The following is a 25,865-nucleotide window of genomic DNA, read 5'->3' as shown; positions in this document are numbered from 1 at the left end:
TTTTGTATTTCTTCTTTTGTTTTGTTGTGTGTTTCAGTGGGGATTTTAAGCAGTGTGTTGTGTAATCGTGAGTTTTCACTGTTTTTTATAAACCCAAGGGCTACATATCAGCTAGGTACGTCCCAAGGGACTGTAGTCATGTTAAATTACCTGCTAGGTACGTCCTTATGTTATATGTGGCGTGTTGATTTGTATTTGATGTTGTATGAAACTACCTTTTCATCTGTATTCTGTTGTCCCTTTTTAAAATTATATACCACATTCACTATTTATTTGTATATGGAGTATTACTATTCCGTTTTTTATTTGTATTATCGTATACGTTGCTGCATTTTAGTGATTATTGGGTACGTCATAATTATTTTCAGTTACATCTTACATGAATGCAGGTGTAATAATGAAGCGATCTAGGCCTGAACCATCTACGGTAGATGTAGGTGGCCCAAGTAATCATCAAGAAGCCCCTAGTACAAGTATACAACAGGCTGGTTTAGATGCTACCGATGATTTCCCGGTATTAAAGACAAGAATGAGTCCCAAGCTTCTCTTACAATTTATCAACAGTGGGCTGTCTGATAATCAGATTTCAGATATTCAGGATATGGGATTTGGAGGCATCTTGTGTCTTAAGACTGACATGCTTCAGGGGCAGCTGGCGTACTGGCTTGTTTCTCGCTTTGATCCATTCACGTCTTCTCTCTTAAACGGGCAACTCCCTATTCGTGACGAAGATGTTCATCTAGCCACAGGGTTACCCATGGGTGAGATAGCAATCTCACAAGCGACCCGATTTGAGCAGACTGCAGAGTTCTTAAACCTGGTTAATGAATGGAAATCCCAATACGAGGGAGTTGACAAAGTGACCAATAGTCATGTCTTGTCTAAGATGGCTGAACAAAGAGAAGGTGGGGCAGATTTCAAGAGAAATTTTATCGTGTTTATCGTCGCGGCTTTACTTATGGGAGTTAAGGGTAACGTCCCAAGTATTCGGATACTTAAGTATTTGGGGGATGTCTCTCTTATACCACATATGAACTGGTGCGACTTCACCCGAAGAAACTTAATTGCAAGTGTCCAACAGTGGTGGGCTGATAAAGAAAAGGAAGACAACGGTGGGTGCAAGAAGATCTTCAGAGGCCCTATACTGGTTCTAATCCTCATTTATCTGGATAGGTCGGTATTCAAAGCTAGAACAGTCGACCGCGTGTTCCCAACACTTTGCACATGGACAAAGGATGCAATATCTTTTCGTATATCAAAAGAAAAAAAGGAGGCTCGTAGGTTTGGTTCCGGGTTCATCGATAACCAGCTTGTAAAGCATCCCGGGTGCTTTGGTTCTGGGTTTAGGGAACGCAGTACCAGACCACAACCTGATGTTGTGATGGAGCAAGAGGTCGTCGAGAATGAGAATGATGCGCCCAACAACAACGAGCCTGACAATCACGATGATAACGTGACACGTGTTAGTAATTGTATTGTGAGGATGGCAACCACGGCGAAAGCACTTGCTGCTGCGTTTCACAACTTTGCGGATGCAATTAACGGTGCTAAACTTGTAATGCCGGATTCTAAAGTTGTCGGCCACTTTCTCGCCATGGCAGATTCTCTACTAGGCGGGTTCCGTTGACACCACCTGTTATCCCTGAGGCAGGGGTTGGGGCTAATGCAGACCGCGGTAAAGTCGACCCTACTGTTTGTCCCGGTACTGCAACGAATTCAGATGATCCCGGTACTGCCAAGAATCCAGATGTACATCCTACAGTCCATGTTGCTCACGAGACGGCCGCTACAGTTGGTAGGTCAGAATCTGATAATCACGGTGTTCGGGCCACGTTATCAGCAGAGGGTGTTAATGATGACCCATGCTGGAATGACCCTGCTTTTGTGGCAGCGGCTATCGCGTTAAGTAACGCGTTCAATGAACCTGTTGCACCAAAGAGAAGACGTGTTGCTCCTGAGTGTCCGACATTCAACCTTTTTCGGTCTCAAGACATATCGATTCCTATGGTTCACAAGGACCTCCCATCAAACCGGTTGCTTCTCCCCAAACAGAAGCTACTCGTGGATTCCCGTTAAACTCTTCTAAGTCGGTTCATAATGTGGCAAAACCAGAGAATAAGAGGGATATCATTGTTCCACAAATATTCAAGTCACCTTATGTTCAACGGAATATATCTATGCTTGCTGAGTTGAGCCAATCTGAGAAGGATTTTTCTGACTTTGTGTTTAGGGATGGATCTGATGAGAGGTACAACTCATATTGGTTCCTTGTATTTACATCTAATGTTGTGTTATCTGTCAAGCGTACCTATAACATTTTATAACGTATATATACCTCTGACTATTGTACCTACCTGTTATCTTTTTGTTTGGTGAGGTACTATTCCGAATCTTGTTTTTCAGCTAAGACGATGTGATTTTAAGACCTTTATTGCCAACACCAAGATAGCTGCAAATGTAATCAATGTATGGGCTAGTATTTTGAATAAGAGAGAGGAAATAAGAGCTGCCTCCTCCCCTTTACGATTATACGCGTTCGTCACTCACAATGTACTTTGTCTTATGCTCTTTTTTTAGATTGATCAAAGGTGTGTTTGCTTTTCCTTGTGTTTAAATTTTTACCTTTTTGTTTTTTAATTAGGGAATTATATGTGAAGATAGCACTGAGTATGATAAAGTGAAACTGGTGAGCTTGCAATATATTTATTGCATCTAAAGTTAAATTAGCATGTGTTTGCCCGTTTTTTGTGTGTTCACTAAGGTACATATATGTTTTTCCAAACCCAGATGGTGTTTGCTTTCACACTTCGTGAGCCGATCCTCGATCCTGTGTCAACTTTGTTGCCCGTAAGATTGAGGTCATCCACCCAATGCAACCTAAATCAGTAGACTTTGCTGAATATGTCCTTATGGTGGTGAGCATTTTGATTTTACAAACCTTTTTAAGTGTTGAAATGATGATGCCTAATTAGTTCTCCAAATATGTTTGCTAATTTTTGTTTGGCTTTTTTTTAGAGGGACTTTATTTGATTTGTCATGGTCTCTCGTTCGTACATATTCAAGTCGATGAGTGGTTCAAATGTGAAGAGTTCGCATCAAGTCACATGCGCTTGATATTGTGGATGATGGCATTTACCTGATGTGTTACATGGAGATATATTCAGTTTGTCGTCAAATGCTCAAGACCCAAGTCATAAACGTAAGTTACATTTTTATGTCGCCTAAATACGCTATATACTTTAGTAGTTACATTATCCATAATAAAAATGTAATATATCTTGCACTTTGAGTTAGGACAAAGAAATTTGCGAGTTGGCAAGATCCTTTTTAGGCGAAGTTGAAATATTGTTTTGCTCTCCTTTCAAGTGCCTGAATGATCTGTCACAACAAGTTTAAACATTTGCAAGGCGTCTTAATGTCAGGACTGGGTAAGCAAACATTTTTAATTTAGTATAAATGTTCACGATCTGTTAGTGTTTTTCGATATCAGCCATTTACGTGTTTTCATCCATCTTATAAAGGAAGCAAGCGGTTGAACAACAAGTGGTATTTTCTGATTCGCATCTCTTGGATTACGTGTTCCTTCCATCAAAGGGAGATGCAGCTAAATAGTAATAATATGCTTACAATATCAGCTTTAATTTTTGACTTTTTTTGTTTATTCCACATAATGACTTTTTTTGTATATACTGTATATTTGATTTTGTAGCGATGCAGTAGTTGTGACAAACTTTGGGGAAGCAACAAAAGAAGGCATGTCCTCTTTGAGGCCTCGGCAATGGGTCGCTGACATGGTATATTTTCATGCTATCAAGATCATATTTGTCTCTTAGTATTTTATTTAGTACAAAACAACATTTCATTTTTATCATTGTAGGTAATTGATATGTTCGGGATCTATTCAACCTTACTCAAGCCAGAATTGTTGTATATCCCAACAACTGCACGAGTTAGTATAATTTTTGTAGCTGTTTATCAATTAACATTTTTTTAACGAATAATGTGTCATAGAATTATGATGATGTTTTTTGTTCATTGCAGCACCTTAATCCAAAGCGAGATCGAACACTTGGCCGCAATTACATTAAAACATCCTATATGCCAAATGATGGGACGTGTGTTAAAGCTGTAAGCACACTATTTGTTTTCTTTGGATATCTAAAAACTGCATTTTGTCTATTTGAATATAACCCATGGTTTTATTCATCTTACACAAATTTTTATTTTGGCTTTCAGATGTTTATACCCATTATAGAAGATAGCCACTGGTTTCTCATCGTGTGTGATATGGAAGAGAAGAAGAACTATATCTTAAACTCACTACGTTCCAAGGATATTCGGCCTGACACAGAGATCGCTGCGGACGTGGTACATATCATTAGTTTCTATCTTTTTGACTATCATTAGTTTCTATCTTAAACTCACTGTTTTCTCCATATATAGTACATACCATTAGTTTCTATCTTTTTTATTCTCCTTTTTCAGGTTAGCAATGTCACTACGATTTTATGCCGTTCCAAAGGGTACAAACACTTTGTAGGTGTTCCCCTCTTTCCATTTGAGACTCTTAATGTTCCTCAACAGACAAACATGTAAGTTCATCATTCTTACTCCTTTCCACTATCGTTATCATCAGTTATTTCCGTTCAAGTCAGCCTTTAATGTTAATTATTGTCGCTATGCTTGTGAAGACACGATTGTGGTGTCTATGTACTGAAATGGTTGGAGGCTGGCCGTGACCGATCCTTGTGGACAGCTGCGAGCAATTTCAAGGGTTTGCCTTCATTCCGAAGGGCAGTTGCGTTAAGCTTGTTACGATGGCAAGAAAATCAGAGAGAGGTCTTATATTGGTTTCCTTTATTTGTTACCCTCATTTCTAGTTTTACCTTAAAACAACCATTTAAATTACGGGTTATTAGATTTTAATTATTGTGTTTGACATGCAGATGTTTTAATGGACGACAAGTGTTTGTTCGGAAGATGTGTGGCTACTAGCAATCAACCAAGGAGTATGTGTGGTTCATTTTATGGAAGGCGTAATGGCGCAAAATAGGACTTGGTATTTTGTTGTGTCATGTAAAGGCAAACTGAGCCTATTCAACCGCTATGTCCATTAAACACCAGTTTATGTTATTTGTTGTATGGCATAATTGTCTAGAATATATTCCCACGAATGCTCCGATGTTCTAAACTCGGCAACGTGTAATGGTAGGGCATGGTCCCTCATTTTGATTTGTCTTTTTCGTGTTTAATGTTTGTGTAGAGGTCTAATGAAAAAATGTAATCTGATCTTTTGTTCAATAGTTGTGCCAAGTGACAGACTTTTATGCCAATTTGATAGACATCATTTTGGATAATCCATCTTTATTGGAGTTGGCAGTGTGCAAGAATGGTTACACATTCTGTTTTGTTTTAGTTGATGGTTATGTTTCAAAAAGTTTTTGGAGATAAAAAAGGTGTAACTCTGGCTTATAACTTGTAGCGGGAATTATGTTACTAGTTACGCCATCTTATCACTGACACACACCAATTATATTTTCAGATACGTCAAAATCATTTGCATACTCAACTTCGAATCATCGTTTATTAACTCACGGGTTTTTATCTACTCAGAATACTAGTAGATACGCTTTTCACGTAAAACATGTGCAGCAATCATGTTAACATATATGCTTTTTTAAGTTTCCACTCAAACTCACCAATAAGTGTATCCATTTTTGTCGTTGGAAAATTAGACGTCCTGCAATATTAATTTTGTCAATCTATTGAACTTTGACATGTAAGTTCATCGTTTACGCTATTTATTTTCATATATAATACTGTCAGGTACGCTTCTAATGTAAAAGAGCTGCAACAATTGTGTTAATATACACGCGCTTTTATTCTCACACAACTGAAATTTTCAGTTAATGGAAACTAGCTGTCAGTTCATGTTTATCAATTCATCATAGCTATAACAAAGATACACAATAACTCTTCCTATCAAAACCTATTAATGATCATCCATGTATTGTATAGGTTAATATGTATAGTTTCCATTCACAACTCCGATAGATACACTTTAAGCCTTGACAGATACACATATAATACTTTTTGAAGTTACGCTCATAAATCATAACAAAAATCAAAATAAAAAATGTTCAATAATCTCATATAACAGCTCAAGAAATGAAGTCTCAAAATCAGCTCAAAAAATGAAGTCTCAAATCCTCCTGCCATTATTCATTATATTTGTGTATGTGATCCGCAACTCTTTTTGTTGTTCATTCCTGAAACGAAAAAAGGCTATAAAACATTAAAGGTTATAAATTTGATTAGATCCAACAATACTATTCCTTAATTATGTACCAACTAAACAAATTCAATCGTCCATCAGTATTCTCTAATAATGAATGCACCAAAATTATTAGCGTACCTGTATCATAGAATCATACTCTCCCAGGACAATTCCGACTATCATGGAATCCTAATTCTCCGCAAGCATTGCATTTCCTGGCCGCTTTCTTCTGTTCTTTTGTAGCTTGTTCCTTTTGGGACATCATTCTTTTTCCAGACCCTTTTGTTTTTGACTGAATAGGAGGTAAGACAACCACTTCCTTTGGTATTTTTGTTCCTAAGAGCATCTCAAGTTCCCTATTTTTCTTTCTCAGCCTATCACCCGTGTTACTACTACTACTACATTCTGTCGTACTAGTTTGTGCGCTTATCTTGTCTTTAAAACCTTTCAGAATGCCCAGCAATTCATCAACATACTCAGGTTTTTGTTCAGCGAGCGTCACACACGAAAACACCTCAGACCATAAGGTACCAATTTTGTGCCGTCTAACATCTAATGAGTTACAATCTTCAATTAAAGTATGTGGCACATTATTACAAATCGGCTGACATGTTGCCAATTTGCTCCACCTACTTAACAGATACTGTTCTGGAACATTGTCAAGGCCTTGTTCTTTCAACACGTAAAGCGCATGACGGCACAAAATTCCATGTCTCTCGAACTTTTTACAGGTGCAGTTCACTTTCATGTCGTCAGAGATAAAGTTAACATAGTAAACTTGTCTTTTTCACGATCAATAATGGGGATGCTGTCACTGGTAGTAACCCCTAACATTTTAACACCACAAGTGAAACAAGCAGCCACCCACTCGTTTTTAAATTCAGAAAACATCACTGGGGTGTAGAACTCAGAAGCGTGTTTTTCCAACGGGTGAGGCGTTTCTAGATCAGGGAAGGAGTTTTTTGACTCGGCTATTAATTTGGATTGTTTCCATCGCTGAGCGTCCATAGCACTTTCATACCTCATAAGAAACTCAACCAAAGTTAAGTGTGGGTTCATGAAATTTCCGAAAAAGCTATTCTCTGACTCAGACCTGGACGTGGTTCTCATTAGTCCACCCATAAATAAATCCCTGAAATATGCTGGAATCCAATAAGCCCTTTTGTCAAACATGATATCTAACCATTCATTGCCGGTCAGCCCGTATGAAGATATAACTGAGCACCACCATTCCTCAAACTCAGACGGTTCGATATCTTCTGCCCAAACACAGGAGCACAACTCTTTCATGAAGTTAGTTTCCCGATATAGCGTAGTTCCGATCTTGTCTGGCAGCTTTTTCATGATATGCCACATGCAATATCTCTGTCTTTGAGTTTTGTCCCGAACACTGTTTTAACCCCTGATCTTATGCCCCTATCTTGATCAGTAATTATGCATACAGGATACGTATTGCTCATTGCACTTAGAAAATTCTGAAACAACCATACGAAATCCTCATCAGTCTCTTTCCTTATAAGTCCTGCTCCAAATGACACGCATTTCTTGTGATGGTCAACCCCCGTAAAAGGTGCAAATATCATTTTATACGTGTTCATATTAAACGTCGTGTCAAAAGACGTCATATCACCAAAAAGACTGTAATTCTTTATAGCTATAGGGTCAAACCAACAAACCCTAGATAGTCGACCACGATCGTCAACATCAAAATCAAAGTAGTACGAACTACACATGGCTTTTTTGTGCATGAAATTTTCAATCATCATTTGCGCGTAATACCCTTTAATAAATTTTTTCACATCCCTCCAAAAATTTTTGAAGTCCTCAAGTGATGCCCCGACATTTTGATACCCTTTCACGTATTCTTTGAACATCCTAAAGCTTTGCACAGGCCCTTTATTCACCTTGGAATTCTCAACAATCATGGATTTATGTATAAGGGTTAATTCTCGTGACTCAGTCAAATGCACCACGGTGTTTGGTGTTGAGAGGAGATGGGTATGTCCTTCATGAAAGTCAACAATCACATATTGACCTTTTTCATTTCTACGGAAAAAAATTTTTGCATTACATAAAATTCTAGTTCTTTGTCTCTTTTTTACCTTCCCTTTAGGCTTACTTTCTCCAGCTTTACTGCACACACAGTACTTAGTCATGACAACCCCATCCACGTTTCGTTGCGTCGACTTTCTCATTTTAAAACCGGAGTTAGTAGCATAAGCCTTATAGAAATCTAGCCCATCATCTAGTTTATCAAAGATCATACCCAAAACAGGCTTCATTTCTGGCGCACATACGGGTATTCTTTCCTTCGGGTTTGTCTCAATGATTGGTGAGCCTGCATCTATGCACGCTACACGTAGAACAATAAGGGTATAAGCAAAGAAGCTCAAATAACTAATGCACAACAAATATAATTTTCAGGTACGCTATTTTAGTCAAAAGCACGAAATCAATTCGAAAACAAAAACCCACAGAAATTATCTCAGAAAGTTGTGCCTGAACGCTGAAATTTCGTATTTTTCATTACTGTCTACTTAACGTAGACGTCAAGATACATCAATCATGTCTTATAATTTTGTCACAGGCAGAAAGTCAAATGTTTATTATGACACGAATCGGTATATCCCTTAATTATAATTCTAGATACGCTGGCGCCGACAAAACACAAACGCATCAACTATACTAATATACATGTCTTTCATAAACGTTGGTCTATAAAGGGCGGTTTCGTTCTTCTGTCAGGCACGTTTTTCATATAAGGCAATTACATCAATTATACTAATATACATGCTATTGAACTAAACAGAATACTGTATAGCGTGCATAAGAAATATGATCAGCAAGTGTAATAATCAACTCTAAAACAAGCTGCATATCACATACACCAACTCTGGCGTAAGACAACTGTTCATATCCGTCGGACTCATCAATTTATGATATCAACCAGGATAACGATACATGAGAAGCAATCGTAATAATTTGTCTATCTATGTTTAAATTAGTATGAATACGCATCAAAATTATCAATAGATACATCAATCAGACGATTTTATTGAAACGATTTATAAAAAAGGCTATATCAACTGATTTGCAGATGTACTTACCTAGATGAGATGATGATCGACGATATCATTGCTAACAGCTGGAACAATCGCATCAGTATGTTCCCCTAAATCGCTAGAACCTTCAACATCCATAATTTTCTACGATTGAAATAATTCTGGAATGCCAATCGAAATCACAAAAATCGATTGTTCATGCATCAATCACACCAATTCAATCAGAAAAATATTATAACAGTACATCAATTAGATGATCAACGCCATTGATTATGATCAATTTCGTCGATTTTTTTGGTAATTTTGTAGTTTTAAGGATTTCGCGGAATTTTCTAGTTCTTCGCGGAAATATTTGTTTTGATTTGGGGGAAAAGTTTTGGAAAGTAGAGAGAGAAAGAGAATTTTGGATTTTTTTTGTCAAAACAGTAAGGTTAGTCGCGCGTAGGATTTTCGAGGTTTCCGTGTTATTTTTTGTTTAAAATCCTACTATTGTAGGTCGTTCTCACCGTTTGCACCGAGTGATCGTTCTCACCGGATCCCGCCTCTCTCTCTCTCTCTCTCTCTCTCTCTCTCTCTATATATATATATATATATATATATATATATATATATAGAGATAGGATCTTGTGAGTTTTGTTTCTTATGGTGAGTTGTGAGTTTTGGGCTTTGAAATCTCAGCCACTAGATTATATTAGAGATGAATGGCCAAGATCTAATCTTACCTGTCATATATAACCACTGTCATTTACTTATTTTCTCTTTTTTCTAGTGCTACTCTTTTTTTTTTACTTTAATTTTTTTATCTCCTTTTTTTTTACCTCGTGTTATTATGCTTTTTTTTTTGTAACTTTGATTTTTTTTTTCTCTTATGTTTTTCTCTAATTTTCTCATTATGTTACATTTTTTTCTTTTTCTTTTTGTACAATTTTTTTTTTACATGAATTTTTTTTACTCTTATTATTATGCTGTTATTGTGCTTTTTTTACTTTGATTTTTTTTACGACTTTGATTTTTTTTCTCTTTTTTTTACCACATGTTATTGTTATTCCATTTGTTATTGTGATGTTATTCTCATTGTTACTTTGATTTTTTTACGACTTTGATTTTTTTTTTTTTTTTTTTTTTTACCAAGTGTTATTGTGCTGTTATTCTATTGTTATTCTGCTGTTATTGTGATGTTATTCCGGTGTCACTTTGATTTTTTACTACTTTGATTTTTTTTACTATTTTGATTTTTTACTCTTTTTTTACTGTATGTTATTGTGTTGTTATTCTGGTGTTATTGTGATGTTATTCCGGTGCCACTTTGATTTTTTTTACGACTTTGATTTTTTTTTAACCCCGTGTTATTGTGCTGTTATTCTACTGTTATTCTGCTGTTATTGTGATGTTATTCTGGTGTCACTTTGATTTTTTTTTAATACTTTGATTTTTTTTACTCTTTTTTTTACTTGTTTTTTATCACGTATTATTGTGTGGTGGTATTGTTATTCTGGTGTTATTGTGATTTTTTACTACTTTAATTTTTTTACTCTTTTTTTGACATATTATTGTGCTGTTACTAACCAAAACTTAACGGGTAACAAAAACTTAACTCGTCATTCGTCAATTCATGAACTATTACTAACAGGTAATCCCAGCTATATTCAGTGCTCCAAACCCTTCAAATTACACACATGATCAACAATTCAACATCGCAATGAATTTGAGCTGGTCAGTCGCAATTAATACAATTAACTCATCAATTCATGAATTATTACTAACAATAATTCATTGCAATAGATCGAAATGTGTACTTTTTCTCCTTCATAGGACATCGGATTGCAAAATCAGAAACATAGTCCCACCAAGTCCATGGTTTGCCACTTTCATTAACCACCTTAAAAAAACAAGCTTGGCGTAGATTCTGAAGCACAACATCCTTCCCTTCATAACCAGCAGCAAAATCATGCTCAGGGTCCGGAGCACAATACCTTCCATGATTGATGCACTGTGATTTACACTGTTTACTCGAGGTAAAGGCTTCAGGGAAAAACCATGTAATATAGTGCGGCGTGAAGAGTGTACCCATTCTTTTCAAGTATCTGAGCAGCTCCTTTAAAACTCTTGACAAATTCAATTTGAGCATCACACTTTGGTCCACATTCATTATTGCTATTGGTCCATAGCTCATATTCAACTCGATCATCTGGATGTGGGACTGTCTCCCTCCAGTCGAGCTTGATATGCACAATCTCACCTTCTGATATGGATCTCTTCAGCTTATCTCCCAAAGACATGGTAATAAGTGCCGAGGGAATGGTAATATTCTGGACATAGTCATCCTGAAGACCCGCTTCTTCAGGCGTATCCATGGTGATCAAGGGTTCTATTCTATTATCTGCAACAAGGACAGCAGCCACTCCGATTAAGATCGGACGCCATCCTTTCCATCATTATACGTATGAATCCAGCTTAAATTCACTAATTTCTCCAAAAATTTCACTCGGAAATCAAGATTATCAACTAAAACTATCATTATCATCCGTTTTCGAAACAATCAAACGATTCCATACTCCTCCATACACATCGAATTTTTTAATTGTTGTGTAGAATTGGGGGAGAAAATTGTTTTTGTTTTTTTAATTGTTTCAATGGTTGCAGCTTTGAAGAAATAAAGCTGAGAGAAGAGGTAGAAAAGTCAATAAGAGGGAGAGTGTGTGTCTGATGAAATGGAGAACGCGGAAAGGAGAATGTACGAATTTTAAATTGTTTAGTTTTTTTTTTATTAAATCTCAGCCATCTATTTGCCTTTGATCTAATGGTCGAGATTTTCCAAACTCACAACTCATAAGTAAGAACCAAACTCACGAGATCCCGCCTCTATATATATATATATATATATATATATATATATATATATATATATATATATATATATATATATATATATATATATATATATAGATTGGATTTGGTGATTTTGGTTCTTATGGTGAGTTGTGAGTTGAGGGAATCTCAACCATTAGATTAAATTAGAGATGAGTGGCCAAGATTAATCTTAGTTGTCATATAAAAGCATTGTTATTTAGTTTATTTTCTTTTTTTTCTAGTGCTACTTTTTTTTTTTTACTTTAATTTTTTTATCTTTTTTTTTACCTCGTGTTATTATGCTTTTTTTTACAACTTTGATTTTTTTTCCTCTTATATTTTTCTCTAATTTTCTCATTATGTTACCTTTTTTTCTTTTTCTTTTTGTAGCAAATTTTTTTTTGCTTGAATTTTTTTTCACTCTTATTTTTTTTTTACCTCGTGTTATTATGCTGTTATTGTGCTTTTTTTTAACTTGATTTTTTAACGACTTTGATTTTTTTTCTCTTTTTTTTTACCACATGTTATTGTGTTGTTATTGTTATTCCGCTGTTATTGTGATGCTATTCTGCTGTTACTTTGATTTTTTTTACGACTTTGATTTTTTTTTCTTTTTTTTACCACGTGTTATTGGGCTGTTATTGTTACTCCGCTGTTATTGTGATGTTATTCTGCTGACACTTTAATTTTTTTTACGAATTTGATTTTTTTTTACCACGTGTTATTGTGCTGTTATTCTACTATTATTCTGGTGTTATTGTGATGTTATTCCGGTGCCACTTTGATTTTTTTTTACGACTTTGATTTTTTTTTTTACCACGTGTTATTGTGCTGTTATTCTACTGTTATTCTGCTGTTATTTTGGTGTCACTTTGATTTTTTTTTTACGACTTTTGACTTTTTTTTTTACCACGTGTTATTGTGCTGTTATTCTACTGTTATTCTGGTGTTATTGTGATGTTATTCCGGTGTCACTTTGATTTTTTTACTCTTTTTTTTACCGCATGTTATTGTGCCGTTATTCTACTGTTATTCTGCTGTTATTCCGATGTCCCTTTGATTTTTTTTCTACTACTTTAATTTTTTTTTTCCTTTTTTCCCCCGTGTTATTGTGTTGTCATTGTAGTGTTATTGTTGTGTTATTGTAGTGTTATTCGTGTATTATTGTAGTATTATTCTGGTGCTATTGTTGTGTTATTGTACTGAAACATAAAAAACAAAGAGAAACCTAACAATTAATCAATAGAGAAATATAAAAAGTAACAAAAGAGACCCAATTCATGGGCAATCCATGTGATAAACATCTCTCATTATTTTCTAAAAAAAACAAGCTGTATCAAATAATGGGCAAAAGAAAATGAAATGGGAAAGAAAAAATCAGAGTGAAGATCAGTGACACTCGCGCTCTCCCTAAACCCGACATCAGCAACAACTCGGCGCCCATCATCATTTCGCACTCCCTAAACGTGTTAATGTTGGCCCATCTACACGACTTCATACAAAAAGTTGAGTTCCAAGGCACAAGATCCGGGTTCTGAATTTCGTTAAACACACGAAATGCGATCGGGAGTCACCACTGACTAGAGTACATGTCAACCATAGCATTCTGTAACGACAAATCTAAAGGCACACCAGTCACAATAACATGATCATGAGTAAGTCTACCGAAAGCATAATCACTCAACCTTGAACAAGCACTAAGTACCATCGAATAGCTAAATTCCATAGGCAACACACCACTCCTTACCATGTTCTTTGAAAAGACATAAACCTTTCGTTAACTTATTATTCTTGACATGCCCCGAAATGATACAATTCCAGAATACGCGTCTTTAGCAAGAACATTTCCAAATACTTCATTAGCCAATTTCAACTCCCCCATACTCTCATCTCACTCCTCTGCCAACCCACCATTAACACACCCCATCAATCACCATCAGCAGCTCGAACCCGACTCCGCCGCACAATCACCGTCTTCCTTCGGTCGAATCGAAACCCAATTGAAGCTTCACCAATGGAGGCACAAATAACTCGAACCGAGCAACCCACTCAACCACCACCGAGGAGCCCACCATTAGTCTGGGCTCATCTCGGACTCCGCCAATCACTCCTCAATTTTAGGCGCCACAACATTTCAGTCCGCACCCCCTTACCAGGATAAATTCGAGCACAATCAATGACTTCCTTTTATTTTGCTAAAACAATATCCGAAAACCCTCCGTGTGAAAAATATGACTGCACTCACTATAAGGCCATTAGCCACCGCGAAAACCATGTTTGCACATGCAATGACGAGCTCGTTGTGGGTTCCCCGCCCCAAGCTCATTCGAGACCCCGGTATCTTGTTTATACACCACGAACAAAAATCAGCCCGATTTTTCGCTATTTGTTTAAGATCCCGGATACTGCGTCTAAGAAGTCACAAATGTATGGATATCTCCTTGATCAAGAAAAGTAAGTTTACTGCTTTATGTTCCTTGCATTTATTTTTGATCATGAATAATTTGGGATAATGGGATGTTTCAGGGGTCTTCAACCACCACCGGAATCGCCGAGTTCCATTTATCACCGAGACCAGATGATTACGAGTTGCCAGCAATTGAAAGCGCGTGGAGTAAGGAGAAGTGGGAGATTCAGAGATAATTGCTTAAGGAACGCGTAGAAGATCCAAAACACAAGGTTATAGGGATTCAAAGACATTCAGACACACAACCAAGTCTGGTAATTGGAGCCAAGATAGAATGACATAGGATTCTGCAACATCGTCATCTAACTTAATTACAGGTTCATCATGGTCAAAGTTTCCTCGAGTTTGTATATCTCCTTAAATGAACACAAAAACCAAGTATCCCAACATTTTCATTAAACTCGATTAAAGGTTCATTTTGCAGAACCTATTTTATATCTACTCCAGTGAATACAAACACCATGTCTCGCATCATAAAATGGGGCGAGTCCCCCATTATCAAAGATGTCAAATCAAACCTACTATAAACTAAAGAGAAAGCTGCAATACGACTCACCAATATCAACAAAATAGGGGGTAGCCAACTAGTCAATGACTTGATGATAATTGATATCATTTTACAACTTCATCTCCAAATTCGTCATCGAGACCTTTTCTCCGTTCTTGAGGAAATATGGCCCTCTCGCCTCAAAAACAGTCCATACTACCATGGCGACTTATCATTCCAATCATCGCACAGAACCGAGCACCACCTAGTTCACATCAATTCGTTCTTCTCTCTTCTCCAAATTAATGATATTTACAAAATTGAATTCGACTTGTTGAATTTGATGGTATAATTCGCAAAAATCTAAAAGATAAATCAATGCTAAAGTAATCGTTATGGGTGAAATTCTAGGTTTTTTATTGTTATTAATCATTTCTTCAACCAAATTGGGATTTTTTTTTGGCTTCAAAGAGAGAGAGACAGAGGGGTGTCGGTGGGTTTTTGTGTGGCTGGGAGGTGGGCAGTGTTAAGAAGTTCAACTAATGGGATCTAATCGCTGCCCTTGGTTTCCTTTGATCTAGTGGCTAAGATTTTTCAAACTCACAACTCACCGTAAGAATCAAACTCACGAGATCCCGCCTCTCTCTCTCTCTCTCTCTCTCTCTATATATATATATATATATATATATATATATATATATATATATAGGCCGGATCCGGTGAGGCACCTCATTATGGCGAGGCGGCCGGTCTCACCAAATTACTACCTTGGACTGATTTGCATTATACATGGATGGCCTGATTTTGTAATGTTGGACTGAAAAAACAAGGATGAAAATTAGGGGTCAACAAGAAACTTTTCATTTGGTCCAAAACACTTTCTCTCTCTAATCTAAAAAAAAGCCCAAATACCTTATTCTCTCTAATCTAAACAAAAGGCCCAAATTCTTTCCTTCCAAAACTACTGAGTTTGAGGCGATATCTTCAAATTTGTGAGACGATTTCATCAAAATAATCAAATTCTGACAATCAAAGAGGCGAATTCATCAAATTAATCGATTTCTTAGAAGATTTCGAGGTAATTTCCAGGTAATTTCATATTATTTGATGAAAAATTGATTTTCTTAACTTCGTTCATTAATTGATGATATAATGATCAAATTTGAACAAAATCGAACTGTTTTGTAAATTTATAAGGATCAAAAATCAAGTATTTCGTTAGTTTAGGGTTTGAATTCGATCAAAAGCGAGCAATTGAGCAATTTCGTCATTCGCGGTGTAAAATTTGTTGATTTTGTTAATTCATTCATTAATTGATTATAATTCATTCATTAATAAGGCTCAAATTGACGTTCTGACTTTAATTTCAATGGAGATTACGGACATTACGAGAATCGGTGATAATCTCTTTGTTGAAAAGGTAATCTCCGTTTTTTTCGCTATTATATGAAGTTGTTTTGCTATTCTCCGATTTTGTGAATATGTGAGGTTATATTGTGAATCTAAGAAGTTATTTCGTAAATCTGAGAAGTTATTTCGTGAATGTAGGCTATAATATCCTGAATTTGATCAAAAATAATCAATTTCGCCCTACTTATTATGGTATTATCTGCGATGTTGCAGGTCTAACTCCCGACGATCGCAGCGACTCGATAATAGTGCTATTACAACAGGTATTCTGTTTTGTCCCTATTTTATGAATTTGAGACGTTATTTTGTTCTGGTTTTGTGAATCTGAGAGGTTAGTTTGCGAATCTATGAGCTAATTTTGTGCATCTGAGAGGTTATTTTGAAAATATAAACTGTTCTGGTTTTGTGAATCTGAGAGGTTATTTTGAAAATATAAACTGTTCTGGTTTTGTGAATCTGAGAGGTTATTTTGCGAATCTAGGAGCTAATTTTGTGCATCTGAGAGGTTATTTTGAAAATATAAACTGTCTATAATATCCTGAAACTTGGATCGTGGCAGAAATTGTTTGACATTGTCTATTTTGTGACTTAGAGTGCTTATTTTGTGAATATAAGAGCTAAATATAATATTCAGAAAACTTAAAAATCTTGTAATTTTTCATCACATAAAATTTCGCAGGTTCATGGCTTTCGAATTAACTAAACAACAACATTCAAAAATAAAATAAACTGAAAAGCTGAAAAATTAAACAAGATATGATATTTGTTTAGTTTATCAATCACCCCTATTTGTTCGAGGCAATGCACATAGAGCAATATTGATATAGCTATAGGTGCAGCGTTCATCGCATCGGCCGAGTGATCTTCCTGCATGTTTAGATGAATATGGGACTCTTCTACATACTGGAGTGTAGCTAAAATATTTTGAATCAAGCCTTGATGCTACCCATAGAAAGGGCCCCTGAACTCGGGAATAGGTAGCCAGCCATTCAGATCTAGTACGCCCAAATTGCTCGAACTTCTCCTGCAACTTAAAAGCCTGTTTGCAGCCATTGTCATTTGTGTCAAATTGAATTAGTACTAATCCCATAAAATGACAAGTCTGCCTGCAGATAACAGGCACCAAAGACTCTATCTCATAACCTTGGCTCATTAAACAATCTGCCAATTTAGAGAGGTCAGGACAAACATACTTCCCTTTTTTATTCATATAACCTGGAACATTCGCCAAAACACAAGTATAGGGACATACAAATAAATGAGACATTGTGTGCAATAGGGATTTTTGAAATGTTTTACAGAAGAGAGAAGAGAGGTTATTGGTATATACTATTATGTTTCAGAAATTAGATATTTATAGGCCTTGTATTTGGCACAACTGTCAACAGTGCCTGTTCACATTACCCATATATTAAATTTTTTGATTGAATGCTTGATTGTTCAATGTCCTTTTCTTGGGAATGGAACTGTTATTAACAAATCAACAAAATATCTAGATACATACAACCTGACCTTTTCTTAAAAGTGAATTCATAATCTTCACCAATTTTTTTTTTTTTAATTATTTGAACTAATAATCTGATACTTTATTTAGTGAATCTCGGACTTTATTTGGTGAATCTCAGCCTATAGTTAGTGAATCTTGGGCCTTATTTTGTGAATCTCTGTTGTTAAACGTTACTGATGCAATTTATTTATTTCTTATTGTGTGAATCAGAGACCCTAGTTTGTGAAACTAGAAGGTTATTTTGTGAAACTTAAATAACTAATATATACAACCTGGGTAAGATTAAAACTAAATAAGATGACAAATTCTGAAAAGTTTGCACAAGTCCGCACCATTGAATGCTTTAATTGTCTTGTATCAGTAATATTGCATGCTTTCTTATCTATGGTTGTCGATGTCATACTTATTATGGTGTTCCTACTATTTTGTTAATTTGAAACATTATTATTGTGAAACTTTATTTGTTAATATAAGAGCTAATAAGGCTCAAATTGACGTTAAACTTCAATTTCAATGGACATTACGGACATTACGATGAATCGGTGATAATATATTGTTGAAACAGGTAATCTCCTTTTTTTCGCTATTATCCTGATTTTGTGAATATGTGAGGTTATTTTGTGAATCTAAGAGTGAATTTTGTAAATCTGAGAAGTTATTTCGTGAATGTATGCTATAATATCCTGAATTTGATCAAAATTTATCAATTTCGTCCTACTTATTATAGTGTTCCTGCTGATGTTGCAGGTCTAACTCCTGATACTACAGCGACTCCTGATAAGAGTGCTAGTGCAACAGGTATTCTGTTTTGTCCCTATTTTATTAATTTGAGACGTTATTTTGGTCTGGTTTTGTGAATCTGAGAAGTTTATTTGCGAATCTAGGAGCTAATTTTGTGCATCTGAGAGGTTATTTTGAAAAATATAGACTAATATCCCGAAACTTGGTTTGTGACAGAGGAACTTATATGCTAATATTGTGAAACTTGATTTGTGAATCTCCTATGTTGCTCTTTTTGGCAAAACTTACTAATTGAACCGAAGAAACATCAATCTTTTATGAATTTGAGATGTTATTTTTTTGAGATTGTTTTGCTATTCTCCTTATTTTGTGAATCAGATAGCTTATTTTGTGAATATAAGAGCTAATTATGTGAATTTGATAGGTTATTTAGTGAATATAGACTATAAGATTATGAAGTTTGGTTTGTGGCAGAGATTGTTTAACATTGTCTATTTTGTGAATCAGAGTGCTTATTTTGTAAATATAAGAGCTAATTATTTGAATCTAGTAGGTTATTTATTGAAATATAGACTATAAGATCCTGAAACTTGGTTTGTGGCAGAGATTATGAACCTTATATGCTAATATTGTGGAACTTTATTTGTTAATCTCCTATCTTGCACTTTTGGCTTATTTTGTGAATCTACAATTTTCAGTTGTTGATTCCAATGTTAATTGCGGTCAAGCTTCTACCTCTCTTTGTTTTAACAAGCCCTACAAGTACCAACTATTTCCACACCTACTACTCTTATAACTTACACACCGAGTGGCAGCCAACGATGGATAAATAGGATTGATGAAAAGTTTACACCAGTGATTGGGAAAACATTTATTGACTTAGACTCAGCGATGCTGTTTTATGAAACGTACGTTGTTGCTTGTGGGTTTAAATCAAGGAAATCTTCAAGCAAAAGGTTTCGTGATGATATTATCAGAACAAAGTGCATGGTTTGCAATCGGGAAGGCTGTAATAAGAAGAAAAGACGACCTGCCCTAACTGGTGTTGCAGAAAAGGCGGATGAATCCGTTGCATCAGAAATAACGGAAATAGGTGGTACAAAGAGCAAACCGAAAAAACCAGCTGCTAAACGTAGGGTGAAAAAAGGTGGAGGAGAGGCAGAGAGTTCCAACAAAGGGTCAACCACAAGAATAACAAAGATTAGAAGGTGGGGCTGTCCAACAATGATAAAGTTCAAGTTCCATGAGAACAAGTACATGGTTGACGTGTTTATTGAGGGTCACAATCACCCGCTTGATGTTGTGAAAAATAAGGAATTTGAGAAACTTGCTGAAAATATCAATGAATTTCATATGCAAATGATTGTCAGCAATTCAAAAGCAAATGTTGGTCCTAGCTTAACACACCAACTATGCACTCAACAATTGGGTGGTTTTCAAAATGTCGGGCAACTTGATCAAGCAATTCAAAAATTTTCATAGGGAAATGAAGTGTCTAATGAACAGTCATGATGGGGAAATGTTCAAATCACGCTTAGACACCCTAGCTGAAACAAAAGGGCTCCACTTTGTTTATGAAAAAGATTCCAAGAACGCATTGACAAGGATTTTTTGGACGGATTGTGACATGCAAAGAGCGTATGCTCTGTTTGGGGATGGAGTTTCATACGACCCAACTTATGGTACAAACAAGTACAACATGACGTTCACGCCTTTCACGGGCATTGACCATCATAAAAGGTCAATCACATTTGCATGTGCGCTTATAGAACATGAAAACGAGGAGTCATTCATGTGGGTATTTGACCAGTTTCTGGCAGCTATGGGTGGGAAGGAGCCTAACTACATCATCACTGACGAAGACCCAGGAATAATTAAAGCAGTTCCAGGTATGTTTCTGAAACTAACTACAAAATTTATATAGTCTGAATCCGAGGATAAGACATGAGATTCACAAAATAACCCCTCAGATTTACAAAATAAGCTATATGATTTATAGTCCGAATCTGAGGATAAGACTTGAGATTTACATAATAGTGCATCATATGACTTTGTTATGTGAAACTGCGTGAATTTAGTTATTATAAAATGATGGTGACGGTCGATAATTTGATTTTGTTCATTTGCGGCTAAGTTCGAAACAAATGAAACATCGGTTTTGCATGTGGCACATCATGAAGAAAATAACCGACAAGGTTGGGAGTAAAATTTGTAGAGATACCGACTTTTTAACCCGTCTGAACGGTGTTGTATGGGACGATGACCTGGAGCCCGGGGAATTTGAAGAGAAGTGGCTTAAAGTCATGAACGATTTCTCCTTGGAAGACAATACGTGGTTGAATGGGAAGTTCGCTGATAGACACACATGGATACCCGCTTATTTCAGAAATGTGCCAATGGGCGGTTTACTACGAACTACACAAAGGTCAGAGAGTGCTAATAGTTTCTTTAAGCGGTTTGAAAACAAATACGGGACATTAACTGAGTTCTTGGTGCGCTATGAAAGCGCCACTGACCACCAAAAGCACCTGCTGAAGCTCCGTGAAGAGGAGAATGCGAATTCAATCCCTGAAACACTGTATGGGTCAAAATGGGAGACACAAGCAGTGAGAAGCTATACCCATGCAATGTTCTATGAGTTCCAAAACCAGGTGAAGCTTTCAATAAATACCTGCAGTTTGGTTGGATACACTCCGCCAAATCCTGTGACGAACTTTGAAGTGTCGTTAGTTGAGGATGCAAAGAAAGGACTAAAATTTGCAGTTGAGTGCAGTAGAAGCATGAATGATGTAAGGTGCACATGTAAAATGTTTGAAAGGAGAGGTATTTTATGCAGTCACATCATTTGGGTTTGTTCGGGAAAGTTTAAGGACATACCTGATAAATATATTTTGCAAAGGTGGAGAAAGAATGCACTCAAAAGTGACGTTTATGATTGGAATGGGAATCTGTTAGAGAAATACAACAATACCAGTACAAAACAGATTGGAATGTCTGTGGTGTGGTCTGAGATTCAGTTAACTGTTGGTATGCTCAAAAGGAAAGAAGAGTCGGATGTGAGAGAGTTTGCCAAGTTAATCAAGGAATTCAGGACAAAACTAGAGGGAAACACTCAACCGTTGACGAAACAACAACAGATTGAGCTTCTCTTGAGCGCAAGGTTCGGAAGAAACCAACATCTTACCGCCTAATGTGTCTAGGAACAAAGGCTGTGGTAAACGGTTGGTGAGCAAGAAAAATAAGGCAATAAAGAAGGCGGAAAAAGCAAAAAGGTTGTGTGCTAACTGTAAGCGCAAGGGTAACCACGACAAAAGGAATTGTCCATATGATTTTGCAGACCTTCCTCCAGTGAATCAGGTTTGTATTCATCTACGCAACTACATCTGATATTAATTTGTGAATCCCAGGTCTTAATTATCTGTTTATCTTATTTTGAGAATCCCAGAGGTTGCTTTGTGAATCCCAGGTCTTAATTTGTGAATCCTGGGTCTTATTATGTGAATCACATATCTTTATTTGTGAATCACAGAAATGAGACTGATTGTATGTAGTAACCTGATATAATTCCTCACTTTGTAACATAAATGACAACAGTTGGCTTATATAAGATGAATGTGATTCACGCCGTGTCACCCAATTTTGCATGATCCTCACTTTTATTATTGTACATCTAATGTTTGTAAACATCTTTCTAATTCCAGCTTTGTCTTTTACGTAGGGAGAGCTAGCGGACGAAGAAGTAGAAGAGGAAGGGGATGAGGATGAAGAATGAAGGAAAGAGTCTTCTTAAGCCTTGAGAAATAGATATGATGATTGAAGAAGACACTGACAATTTTGAAAGGAGCAGTCTTTTAGTTTGGCAACATATTATTGGTTTCCAAAAATATGGACATCTTATTTGTTTATCTTATTTTTGTGAATCTGAGAGGTTCTTTTGTGAATGTAATAGGCTGTTTTAGGAATCTTAAATCTTAATATGTACAAAAGACCTGGAAATCTTATTTGTTGGTATTAATTTGTGAATCTTGGGTCTAATTTTCGCGATTATTAGGAAGATTCGTAATCTTATTAGAAAGGAACGGTCGACTGGCTAAACGGTCTTATTTTGTGAATGACACAATTTAAATATTATATAAAATGGATTAGTGTGAATTATAGACGTTATTTCATGAATCTTACCATGTGAATGACAATATATAAATCCGAGGTTTAATATTGTGAATCGACTTGTTTTGTGAATCCATCTTTTGTGAATATCGTCTTTTTTTGAATCTCAGACATTCTTTTGTAAATCTCAGGTCTCATTTTGTCGACTTGTTTTGTGAATCCATCTTTTTTGTGAATATCGTCTTTTTTTTAAATCTCAGACATTCTTTTCTGAATCTCAGTCTCATTTTGCGAATCGACGCTTTATAAATCATCCACGTCAAATTTCACAAATTCAAGCGACTAATCAATTCCATTGATTAAAATCAACTATTACAAAAGGAGATCTACTAAATAAGCAGATTAGCACCCAACTAAATGACTAATAACATATTCACTAGAATACTTGATAGATCCTGCATATACCATCTAATACTATACTAACATAATACTTGATTGTATCCACCACAAGTTAAATTCCACGCATAAGGGACAAATGCCTCCGACTTAACCAACCGAGAGATAAGTAAGTATACACTGCATAACACCCAAAACTCACAGCAAAAGAATAAATGCTGCCCCGTTTCTACTACACGCTCACAAAGACAATCATGAAGAATAAATTCCCAACCAGAGAAGCATACACTGAAGAACGATCTCCCTGCTTCACATCATATCACCACCATAGACAAGCACATCTTGCTACTTATACTCCTATATCAGAAAACACGTAAAATATTTCAAAATATATACACGGACAAGTATGGCTCGCTACTATTCAAAATATCGCGGATACTATGAATGAATGGGGATTTGATATGCAAAAGTTATTAAAGGACCGGGCCTGTACCGTTCTAGTATTTGCATCCCATGAAAGTAGTTGCATCATTACAGACTTTCGAAATTCTGGCATTCTCTGCAATTGTAAGAAATTATAGTTGAAATTAATGAACAACACAGTTTCAAATACAGATTTCATGTACGTATACTGTTCAACTTGTTTCTTACGATAATTGTGCGGATTCTCGCAATCACCGAGCTCACAGTCCAACATACTCAAATACCTCAACACGTGAGCTCCACAATCAAAACTGAATGTAGTATAGTGTTCAACTGTTTAGTAAACAATATTTAATTTCCGTAAAGCGGACACATTAGGGAATAACTTACTTATTTGATTGTTGAGGAACTTTGAGAGTTATAACCCTGTGAGAGTGCAGAAACCGCATGGGATAATATGACGGGGAACTACTTGCCAAAATAGGAGATAATTTGGCCACCTGAAAATGTTTCGAGTTAATACTGATTGTACACTAAAAATATTTTATATACTCTGATTCACAAACTGTCAAGGGTTAGATTAGGCAAATAATTAATACCGTGTCTATGGTTGTATTATGTACATCATAAGACTGTACTTTCGCGCTTGAGTTGAGGATGTAATTCGTTTTACTCTCCATATCGCATATACAAGCCCACCAATGTTTGTCTTTGATCAGCGGTATAAAACCCGATATAATAAAGATTAGTCTCCAATTTGACCCTACATGTCCGCACAAAAAAAAAAAAAAAAAAAAAAAAAAATAACAAAAAATATTGTTGAGGGACCAGACCTTTCGGATTGTGGCACCATTCACCGGTTTGTATGTCCCACTGATGTATTGATTCCAAATACAAGGGTTTTTCTTCTTTTTACAGTTCTACATACCACAAAAGGTGATTTTACAAACCATATCAATTTGGGATAATCAAGATACTTGAATATTAAAATAAGTTCAAAGCTAACCACGATGATAGTCGATGGCAAGTACAGAAGATCTGGTCGATGAAGTGTCGTCTTAATCCCAAACATATCAATCACCTAAAAAATAATATTAGGAATGAAACAAAAGATTACAGATAATACAATGAAATGAACGCTGATAGTAGTCTACTTACTTGATCCATAACCCACTGACGCGGTCTAAGCGTAGATAAACCCGCTCGTGTGACTTCCATCCACTCGGTACACACCATAGCCTCATTTGTAGTAAGGCACATTAAGAAACATTACTAGAATTATCCAAATAAAAATAAAAATTAAAGTAAAGGGGCAAGGGAAAAGCACAAAAAAATAAAAGTAAAGGGGAAAAATACTTACTTTGTGTGTGATCGCATCTCTTCCTTTGCGGTGCCAAATAAACTTCACAAGGTCGTCTTCAGAATAAGGTAGACGCCGGTAGCCCCTGACAAATATTAATAAGACGACTTAAGATCGTGATTCACAAATCAAGATCTTTGATTCACATAATAAGACCCACGATTCAGAAATTAAGAACAACAGATAAAACCAATAATAACATCTAAGATTCACAAAACATGATTAATAAGGGAATGGGTCATACATAGGCACACAATTCCACTCTTCTGCACTTCGTTCGACAGTAGCTTTCAACATGTTGTCACCGGAGGTCATAATTCGAAGGCATAACTTCAATGCATAGCGTTTCAGTTGACTTACCTATAAATGCAAAACAAAAAGTCCTTATAATTATTCCAAAGTTCACGAAGCGGCCCCAGTGTTTAAGGAAATTAACTCCAGTGTCCGACAAATCTAACTATCAGGTTCACAAGGTTAAGTAAAGGTATCTTACAGAAGTTATAATTAAAGGACGATCGGTTTTGTTCCCTTTGTAATGCTCCAACAGGTGAAACAAATAGACGCCGGTATCCATTTCACCGGACTTCAAAATTGAAGGAGGGATAAACAACTCAGGCATCATGTCGCCCATCTGCTGCGAATCTTGGTGAAACCCAATTAATGAGCTGTCTTTTACGCACAGACACAACCTAAATTAGCACTTAATTATGTGGATGTGTTACATGCTTGTCAAACACTTTGATCGTGAATTCACGAAAAAAAAAGTAAATTCACAGCT

At 36.1% G+C, this 25,865-nt stretch overlaps 4 protein-coding genes and 1 long non-coding RNA gene across 5 annotated transcripts; 2 read left to right on the top strand and 3 right to left on the bottom strand.

Moving 5' to 3' along the window:
- Nucleotides 1-6,428: 6,428 nt before the first annotated feature.
- Nucleotides 6,429-7,025, bottom strand: LOC141649214 (protein FAR-RED IMPAIRED RESPONSE 1-like). The gene has a single exon (XM_074457910.1). It carries the CDS (start codon nt 7,023-7,025, stop codon nt 6,429-6,431), a length of 597 nt encoding a protein of 198 aa, XP_074314011.1.
- LOC141649207 (protein FAR1-RELATED SEQUENCE 5-like) lies at nt 7,022-7,621 on the bottom strand. The gene has a single exon (XM_074457904.1). The coding sequence runs from the start codon at nt 7,619-7,621 to the stop codon at nt 7,022-7,024; it is 600 nt and encodes a 199-aa protein (XP_074314005.1).
- Nucleotides 7,622-11,691: 4,070 nt separating this feature from the next.
- On the top strand, nt 11,692-20,725 carry LOC141649200 (protein FAR1-RELATED SEQUENCE 5-like). The gene is made up of 6 exons (XM_074457898.1): nt 11,692-11,780; nt 11,983-12,034; nt 14,716-14,803; nt 18,808-18,858; nt 19,685-20,054; nt 20,284-20,725. The coding sequence occupies exons 1-6, from the start codon at nt 11,692-11,694 to the stop codon at nt 20,723-20,725; spliced, it is 1,092 nt and encodes a 363-aa protein (XP_074313999.1).
- A 250-nt stretch (nt 20,726-20,975) lies between these two features.
- On the top strand, nt 20,976-21,992 carry LOC141649196 (protein FAR-RED IMPAIRED RESPONSE 1-like). Its single transcript, XM_074457892.1, has one exon. It carries the CDS (start codon nt 20,976-20,978, stop codon nt 21,990-21,992), a length of 1,017 nt encoding a protein of 338 aa, XP_074313993.1.
- Nucleotides 21,993-23,975: 1,983 nt separating this feature from the next.
- Nucleotides 23,976-24,429, bottom strand: LOC141594617 (uncharacterized). Its single transcript, XR_012522225.1, has 3 exons — nt 24,327-24,429; nt 24,118-24,227; nt 23,976-24,038 (listed from the first exon to the last, which is right to left on the bottom strand). It is a non-coding gene; the product is annotated as an uncharacterized LOC141594617 (long non-coding RNA).
- Between the last annotated feature and the right edge of the window lie 1,436 nt (nt 24,430-25,865).

The sequence above is a fragment of the Silene latifolia genome, chromosome 1 (genome assembly GCF_048544455.1).
Source record: "Silene latifolia isolate original U9 population chromosome 1, ASM4854445v1, whole genome shotgun sequence".
Taxonomy (NCBI): domain Eukaryota; kingdom Viridiplantae; phylum Streptophyta; class Magnoliopsida; order Caryophyllales; family Caryophyllaceae; genus Silene; species Silene latifolia.
The sequence above is the reverse complement of the archived record's forward strand: the minus strand, read 5'-3'. Positions and strand labels throughout refer to the sequence as shown.